Source organism: Canis lupus, chromosome 4 (genome assembly GCF_011100685.1).
Source record: "Canis lupus familiaris isolate Mischka breed German Shepherd chromosome 4, alternate assembly UU_Cfam_GSD_1.0, whole genome shotgun sequence".
Taxonomy (NCBI): domain Eukaryota; kingdom Metazoa; phylum Chordata; class Mammalia; order Carnivora; family Canidae; genus Canis; species Canis lupus.
Window position 1 is genome coordinate 62636911 of NC_049225.1, and position 9563 is coordinate 62646473.

A 9563-nucleotide genomic window follows, 5' to 3' on the forward strand; every position below is an offset into this window, starting at 1 on the left:
CGTTGTGAAGAATTTGGCCACTCCATAATTCAGGTATCATAAGGTTCCACCAGGGTCTTTGGATACTGCAAACTAAAAAAGAAAAGTTATAATAAGAGCTCATGTATTGTATGTAATCATCTGCCAAACTTAAAGTTCAAGGTTTTAATCACAACAATATAAAATTCAGCCATCATCCCAGCTTCATTAAGCCTACTTTATTTTACACAAAATCCTAACAGTTTACTGGCTTGGTATTCAAACTCATGATAAATGAAAAAGGGTAGTGAAACTGCTAAAGAGAAGCAAACCAATCAAAAAAGGACACAAAAACACTATTAAAAAGCAGACAAAAGAACTCAGAAAGTATAGCAAACACTTGATAGTTTTTAAAGGCATCAGCATACAATAACTTTCTCCTAATGGTCACTGGAATAAGAAATATATGTTCTGTTTACCTTGCTTAACACATATCACATGCATTTTGTTTAACAGGGTAAGAAAGTATAATAAGCAAGTCACATATACAAAATTTCTCACCAAAAAATAATTACAAAACCTAAAGGAAAAGAATAAAACAAAAAAAGTAGCTCTCATTGTACAAAAGGCACAGTGGAAGTGCCTTCACAGTGGAAGTGAAAGTAAAGAGCATCAGATAGTTTCTCAAATAAACACATTTGCAAAAGAAAAACAGAGAAAACACTCAGGTTTTAATTTACTATTATCAGACATATATTTCAGACTACTGAAGTCAACATGTTCCTTTAGACTGCTTAAACCGGACTATTTCCTAATAATGCACATTTAAAAATCTGTTTCCTCATCTGTTATGTTTCCTCATCTGAAAAATAAGAACCTTGGTTCATAGGATTACTGTGAGAAATAAATAAGATAACACAGGTAAAGTACTGGCGCAGTGGCTAATATACAGTGAGACATAAATGTCAGCTATTAGTAATTTGTGCTCAGAACAAATCCCATAAAAATGATTGTCAATTTTCATCAAGGTATATATTTTTTAGAAGCTTTTCCATTTGAAATTGTTTTATTCTATATTCACCCCATCCCAGAAAACATGTATTACAAGGGAACCAAACTGTTCCTTCTTTCTCCATTAAGTCCAATGTAACATTAACTTTTTAAAATTTCATGTGAAGTGGCTTACAGAACGCAAATTTAATAATCACATTTAGTTACTCTTATTCCTAAAAAGTACTCATGTTCCATGAATATCCTTTCCCAAATAAATTCATTTCCACTTCTTTTTAAAAATTTGAATACAGGGACGCCTGGGTAGCTCGGCGGTTGGGCGCCTACCTTTTTATTTACCCATTCATGAGAGACACAGAGAGACAGGCAGAGACATAGAGAGAGAGGCAAGCTCCCTGTGGGGAGCCTGATGTGGGACTGGATCCGGGGATTCCGAGATCATGCCCTGAGCCAAAAGCAGATGCTCAACCGCTGAGCCACCCATACGTCCCTATGTGATAAACATTTACCTGTTATTTGTGAGCCATTACATGGGTGCCATGAAAGATACAAAAATAGGTAAAAAAAAAAAAATTTCCAGCTCTCCTAAAGCCTGTGGCCTCACTCAATGGTGCTAAAAACTGCTCGTTTACAAGTATGTATGTATGTATGTACATGTAAACGGGGGTTAGTATAGGTTGTTTATGTTGAAGCAACCAACAACCCAAACATCTTTGTAACTTACAACAAACACTTTATATTTTATATAGCCTGTAAGAATCAGCTTCTAGCTTTACTCCATGTGATATTCGTTTCAGGATCTAAGCTAAAAGAAAAAAAAAATCCCACCTAAAATATCCATCTCATAGGCAGAGGGAAAAGGGACATGGCAAAACATGGGACAGCTCTTAAAGCTTCTGCTTGACATGGCATATTATTGCCAGTAATATTTCATTGGCCCAAAGAAATCGACTAGCTAATAAGGTAGAGATGTATAATCCTGTCACAGAGAACACAAGCAAATATTTTAAATAATATCATCTACCACAATATCTATCATGAAGATGAAAGAAAAAAAAATTCAGATATTGGAACCAATAATAAAAGTAGTGTTTATTTAGGCAAGGTTTACTATGTGCCACTATTACTATTCTAATATTTATTAGTATTAAAATATTTAATTCTCCTAAGAAGAATTCAACAAAGATGTCTACTACTGAAGAAAACAGACCAACTATGGATATTTCTTAATGAGGAAAATAAGCAAAACAACGAAACCTATTAGAAGGTATTTTAGGGGTGCCTGGGTGGCTCAGTTGGTTAAGCGTCCAACTCTTGATCTCACTCAGGTCCTGATCTCAGGGTCATGAGTTCAAGCCACACCTTGGGCTCCATACAGGGTGTGGAGCCTACTTAAAAAAAAAAAAAAAAAAAGACATTTTAGAGATATTTCAAGCTCACTAAACTTGGCTTTGATATGTTTCAGAGACAACAAAAGTAGCTGCCCTTCAGAGAGAAATTTATCCAGCTTATCTGAAGTAGAAGCCAACACCTGGTTTTATTTTTATTTCTTTAAAGATTTTACTTATTTACTCATGAGAGACATAGAGAGAAAGAGAGAGGCAGAGACACAGGCAGAGGGAGAAGCAAGCTCCATGCAGGGAGCCCGATGTGGGACTCCAGGATCACACCCTGAGCTCAAGTCAGCGCTAAACCGCTGAGCCACCCGGGCTGCCCATGGTTTTAAATATCCTAAATGTTTCTCCAAATTGAGCTGAGACAGTTTCCCAGCAAGGTGTGATATACACAGAATTCTGGTCAACCTTAGGACTGTCATCTTTACTACATCTTACTCACTGGAGGTTCCTGGAGACTCATAATTTCATACTGGCTTATCTAATGCTGGAAAAGGAAATAGGGCGACACAAAACAGCCCCAGACAGGAGCACAAAATAAGCCTCACAAAAAAGATCCATCCATACACTTAGTTCCCACAACAGTCATTAATACCCTACGCAGACCCTAAGGAACTGTGCTGAGGTAAACACAAGACTCAGTTCAAAATGAGAAGTGATAAAACAGGGCTAGATAAGTACCTGTAAATAGGTTAAAGAAAACAAAAACTACTGTATCAAGCATGGAGTCCAAAGTATTGCTATTTGAAACAGAGCACCAGTTTATCTAGCTTTTAGATTAAAATCCTAAATTGTTAGCCTTACCGTGGACAATTCCATAGAAAAGTCAGGGAAAGTAAGAATACATGTAGGCTATTTATCCAGGTTTCCCCCCCTTCTCATTCAATCCAGAGAAATGAGAAGCATGTGGAAACTGGGACACTCTAGAGCATGAGCTCAGTAACTAGATCAAGCGAATCATCTACACTATTTTTTTTTTTAAGATTTTTATTTATTTATTCATGAGAGACACACACACAGAGAGAGAGAGGCAGAGACACAGGCAGAGGGAGAAGCAGGCCCCATGTAGAGAGCCCAACGTGGGACTCGATCCCAGGTCTCCAGGATCACGCTCTGGGCTGAAGGCAGCGCTAAGTCACTGAGCCACCCGGGTTGCCCCATCTACACTGTTTATTTTTTTTAATTTTTTTAATTAATTAATTTATTTATGATAGTCACACAGAGAGAGAGAGAGAGGCAGAGACATAGGCAGAGGGAGAAGCAGGCTCCATGCACCAGGAGCCCGACGTGGGATTCGATCCCGGGTCTCCAGGATCGCGCCCTGGGCCAAAGGCAGGCGCCAAACCGCTGCGCCACCCAGGGATCCCATGTACACTGTTTAAATAATTTTTAACCCTTATGTATGTTGGGTTTTTTGGTTTGCTCTTATTTTTTACTGATATACTATAGTTAATGTCATACAAGTTAATGTAACTGCTTCTTTCCTTCTACTGATAATTCTTTTCTTCAGTATATTTTTTGTTCACTACTCCCCTTCTTACCAAATGCCTGATTCTATCTTCCTCATTTTACTCAAGTGATCTGAAATGTTACATTACTTGCAAATGTTTTATAAGCATTACAATAAAATGAATTTTAGATTTAGATTATCCCATTAATTGGTGCTTTCCTTTTTAAAAAAAAAAAAAAGTTAAAGGTTGTGTTTTATTTGACAGAGAAAGCACAAGCAAGGAGTGTGGCAGGGAGAGTGAGAAGCAGTTTCTCTGCTGATCAAGGAACCAGACACACAGCTTGACGCGCAGCTGCATCCTAGGGCCCTGGGATCATGACCTGAGCAGAAACCAGATGCCTAACCCACTGAGCCACCCAGGCACCCAAAATGGCTCGCTTTCCACCCACAAATTTTTCAGATCATTACTTTCAAATCATAATGGAAAGAGAAAAATTAAGAATGAAAAGCCAGGGACGCCTGGGTGGCTCAGTGGTTGAGCGTCTGCCTTTGGCTGGGGCCATGATCCCAGGATCCTGCGATCGCATCCTTCATCAGGCTCCCCATGGGGAGCTTGCTTCTTCTCCCTCTGCCTATGTGTCTGCCTCCGTCTGTCTCTCATTATAAATAAACTTGAAAATTTCCAAAATCCAGTATCTTAAGTTCAACTACAACAATAGCTGACAAAATGGCTGTGACCTAAGCTTAGATATACAGTCTTGTCTTCAATTAGCCACGCACCAGTGGATCCTTCACATTTGTTTTGAGTTCTAGGGCTACTGTGAATACATTATTAGTTGGGAGTGCAAAATTAATCTCCATAACGTCTAGGAGAACAAGAACTAACCTGGATCACCTCTCTTAACAGCCTGACTCAAACCAGCGGGACATTTTACTTAGAGAAGCGCTTAGCCGTCTTCGAGTTCCCCACATGTAGAATGGTTGACCACAAACTTGTTTACCTTTCCTCAATCTTAGCATCCTTATGTTTGAACGACTACATTATGTGTATATCTACTACTGCCCTCAAAGCTTCAGCGCTTTTCGAAAGCCACCCACCCTACACACCCAGAACACCCTCTTCTCCCCACCTCCCCAACACCCACCATTTAAACCCCTAAAAAAAAAAAAAAAAATCCTCTCCAGTTAACTCTCCTTCTAATTCTCTGCATTCCCTTTATATTTTAATATAATTAGCACTTGACTAGATCAATTCCTAACCACTCCCAACTGTCCATACAGTCTTTCCAGGTCATTCTAAGCACTTAGCGTAGTCTCTCCAGAGCCTGCATAAGGATATTCCATATACACACCCTGGTTTCTAATATAAGCAGCGAAAACAGCGATAAAACATTATTCTTTGCAGACAAAAATACTACTGTGTGTGTGTGTGTGTGTGTGTGTGTGTGTACGCGCGCACGCGCGCTGCTGCTGTGTCAGTAACAAAGTCAGGAAAATTCGGAACAGGGAAACCGAGAATGAAGTGATGCAGTCGAAATAAAACCACCATCACAAAAAAAATAAAATAAAAAAAAAATAAAACCACACACACACAAAAACAAAAACAAACAAACGAACAAAAAAACAACAACAACGCTGCAAAGCAGAACGGTAACAGCAACAATCCCTGAGTCACTGTGGAGCTTTTAATAAGATTCTGGAGAGGAAACACCCCGACATCACCACCAGCCGTTTCAAGATTACCTTCCAAAGATTACTGCCAGGGACATGTCCACTAACCATCAATTCCGGCCAAGCGGTCTGAGGAATAAAACAGACACTCTTTCTGCACAGAGACCCACTATTACCACCTAAAGCCGAGGAAGGGAGAGAGGGGTTTAGCCTTCCCGCAAGGAGCGGAGGGATGGGCCCACAGGTGAAAAACCGAGGAGCGCGCAGAGCAGGCGGAATGAGGAGGAAGACTCCTCCCCTCCTCTGGGGGCGAGGGCTCGGCCCACAGCCCCGGAGACAACCCCACCCCGCAGACCCTCTCCCACAGCCTGAGGCCGGGAGCTGCCACGAGGCCACGCGTCCTCCGCCGCCGTCCCCGCACTCACGCCCCCACTCGCCGGGGCCGGCGCCCCTGAAGCGCGGCCAATCCCAAACCCGCCTGCCCTCTCCGGACCAAGGGGTCAGCGGAGAACGCCTTCCCCGAGGCCTTCTCCCGGACCCAGTCAGCGGAGACCTCCGCAAAAGTGGAAGGACCCCAGGAGCTGGAAGAAGAAGAAGCCTCACAGTCCCGTTACCTGGTAGGAACCCTGGAAACGGAAACGGCGGCTGCAGCCGCGGCCCTTTTCCCCCACAGCATTCGCCTCAGCGCCGCTGACATTGAGACCGCCGCCATCTTGCTGCAGGCTAACGCCAGGACGGGTCTCCGGAAGGGACAAACTTCCTTCGATCTCAAGCCTCTGCAACTGCCGCGTCCTGGGGTGTCCCTTTTGTGTGTGTGTGTGTGTGTGTGTGTGTGTGTGTGTGTGTGTGTGTGTGTGTGTGTGTGTGTGTGTGTGTGTGTGTGTGTGTGTGTGTCTACTTCATTTCTGTTGGACGCTTCGTTAAATACTGCAGTTTAGAACTGAGGTGAAAGGTTTGATTGAAAGAAATAAGAAGGCAAAAGGATGGGAGAAAATGCAGTAGTGCATTAAGTGTAAATACCACTTCCATAGAGTGGAATCCTTGTTTGTTGTTAGGACTGGTTATTTAATGAAAAGACACAGACACCTCCCACCCCCAGCACACACACACCCAAAAAACTGGAAAATTTAAACACCTGCAACTCATAATTTTTTCAAAGGACTGAGCATAGAGGGCTCTCCGGGTTCTTGAGAACCTAAAGTAGTACTTTTCCAAAGTGTTGCCAGATTCAGTATGTAAGCCCTCAGGAAAGGACTGTATTCAGTTTGATGTTCTCTGGTTGTAAAGATCATATTTTCCACTTTGGACATATGGCCTGGCAAAGGGTTATTTTTTTGACGTGTGGGTGTATATGAAAAACGAATGGAGCACAATATTTGATATCCTTGTCTTCCCAGTAAATTCTGAATTTGCTATCATCATCTAAACACACCAAGAATATTATTAATGCTTCATACATATAATGCAAAAATGATCTTCTGAGACCAGTGTTGGAAACATCTTTGAATTGTAGGCTACTGACCTTAAAAACAATGATTAACAGAGTTCTTTAAAATACAAAAGTTAGTTTTACGGAGTTTGTTTTTAAAGAGATTTAAAAAAGAATGCTCCTGCATTTATTTATTTATTTATTTATTTATTTATTTATTTATTTATTTTTGCTTTTAAAATTAAGCACTTGAAAACATAACCTTTATTAAAAGAATAGGATTAGCAGGAGGCTGGAGAATAACTTGGTTCTGCATTATGGCCAGTTAAAAGAAAACGCAATACATATGGAAAGAGGGGAAAGAAAGAGATTCAGCACCCTAATACCTAGCACCTAGCTCTAAAGAGAAAACCATGTCCAGGGAAAGAGGAAATGCACAAAAAGATGAAAGAAGGCAAGGGAGAGATGTCTCAGAGGGTATTTTCTTTTAAAATTTTTATCTTGAAATAATTAGAGATTTCACAGGAAGTTACCAAAATAGTACAGAAAAGTTTTGTGTGCTTGTCACCCAGTTCCTCCCATTGATACATCTTATGTAATTATAGTACATATTAAAGCCAGGAAACTGACATTGATATAAATGTTTGGATAGTCCTATTATCATTCTATCACATGTGGCAATTCATGAAAACACTACCACAGTCAAGGTACAGAACTATTTCATCACCACAAAGATCTCCAGGGGCTACCTTTTTATAGTAACATGCAGGGGACTAACTCTTGGCCACCATTACAGTTGACTCTTAATGCAGGGATTCAGGAGACCTGCATAGTCAAAAATCCGTACAATTTTTGACTCCCCAAAACATAACTGCTAATAGCCTACTATTGACTAGAAGCCTTACCAATAACACAGTCGATTAACACATATTTTGTGTGTTATATGTATTTTATACTGTATTCTTATAATAAAATAAACTGGAAAAAAGAAAATGTTATTAAGAATTCCTTGTGAGGGATGCCTGAGTGGTTCAGTTGGTTAAGCGTCTGACATAGACTAGGTCAGGATCTCAGGATCCGGGGATCCAGCCCAGCTTTGGGCTCCCTGCTCAGCAAGGAGTCTGCTCCTCCCTCTTCCTCTGCCCCCACCCTAGCACTAGGACTGGAGTGCGTATGTGCTCTCTCTTTCAAATAAATTAAATCTTTAAAAATATTTGTGAGTTCCAGCCCTATGGTCGGTATAGAATATACTTTAAAAAAAGAAAGTTTCTGTTAAAAAAGAAAGGAAAGAAAGAAAGAAAGAAGAAAGAAAGAAAGCAAGAAAGAAAGGAAGAAAGAAAGAAAGAAAGAAAGAAAGAAAGAAAGAAAAAAAATAAAAGAAAGAAAATCATAAGGAAGAGAAAATATATGTACAGTACTATACTATATTTACTGAAAAAAAAATCCATGTATAAGTGGACCTGCATAGTTCAAACCCATGTTGTTCAAGATTCAACGATATTGTTTCCATTCGTGTAATTTTGACATTTCAAGAATGTTATATAAATTGACTCATGCATTGTATGACTTTTTGAGATTAGCTGCTTACACTCAGCATAATGTCCTTGAAAACCGTTCAAGTTAATGCATGTATCAATGGTGCATTCCTTTTTATTGCCGAGTAGCATTCCTGGTGTATTAGGATCCTCCAGAAAAGCAAAACCAATAAGATATATGTATGTACAAACTTATTTTTTGTTTAACTATTCACCTATTACAAAATATTTTGGTTGTTTCCTGGTTTCGGCTATTACAAATAAAACTGTTGGGGGATCCCTGGGTGGCGCAGCGGTTTGGCGCCTGCCTTTGGCCCAGGGCGCGATCCTGGAGACCCGGGATCGAATCCCATATCAGGCTCCCGGTGCATGGAGCCTGCTTCTCCCTCTGCTTGTGTCTCTGCCTCTCTCTCTCTCTGTGACTATCATAAGTAAATAAATAAAAATTAAAAAAAATAAAAATAAAACTGTTGGGAACACGTGTGGCTTTTTGTGTAGACATAAATTTTAATTTCTCTGGGTTAAATATCCAAAAGCACAATGCTGGGTCATGTGACACATGTATGTTTGGTTTTTTTTTGTTGTTTTTTTGTTTGTTTGTTTGTTTGTTTTTTCAGAAACTGCTTAGGGGAAACTGGATGGCCCAGTAGTTGAGCATCTTGCCTTCCTTTCAGTTTGTTATCCTGGGATCTGGGGATAGAGTCCTGCATCAGGCTCCCCGCCTCCCACCCCCCCCCTCCCAGCATGAAGACTGTTTCTCCCTCTGCCTATGTCCCTGCCTCTATCATGAATAAACAAATAAAATATTTTTAAAAAAAAAAGAAAGAAACTGCTTAACTATTTTTCAAAGTAGCTATACCATTTTACATTCCTATCAGCAATATATGAGATACATTTTCTCCTTTTCCTCATCAGCATTTGATATTTCACTGTTTATTTTAGTTCATCAACATTAATAATAGGTGTGTCATGATATCTCATCATGACCTTAATTTACATTCCCCTAATGGCTCATATTATCAAATGTCTTTTCATGTGCTTATTTGCCATCTGTATATTCTATGCAGTTAAATATTTCATTCTTTTGCTCATTTTCTAATTGCATTATTTGTTTT

At 40.0% G+C, this 9563-nt stretch overlaps 1 protein-coding gene across 3 annotated transcripts in view; it reads right to left on the minus strand.

Annotated features, from left to right (window-relative positions):
• Nucleotides 1–6252, minus strand: part of NDUFS4 (NADH:ubiquinone oxidoreductase subunit S4) — a 113667-nt gene extending 107415 nt beyond the window's left edge. For 2 of the 3 annotated variants that reach the window (XM_038535116.1, XM_038535118.1), the window contains exon 1: nucleotides 6099–6252. In XM_038535116.1, coding sequence (XP_038391044.1) covers nucleotides 6099–6196 — 98 coding nt within the window. In that variant the 5' untranslated portion in view covers nucleotides 6197–6252. Of the gene's footprint in view, nucleotides 1–5556; nucleotides 5606–6098 lie in introns of those variants that run through there. The other variant, XM_038535117.1, reaches the window with a different exon arrangement.
• Nucleotides 6253–9563: the final 3311 nt, after the last annotated feature.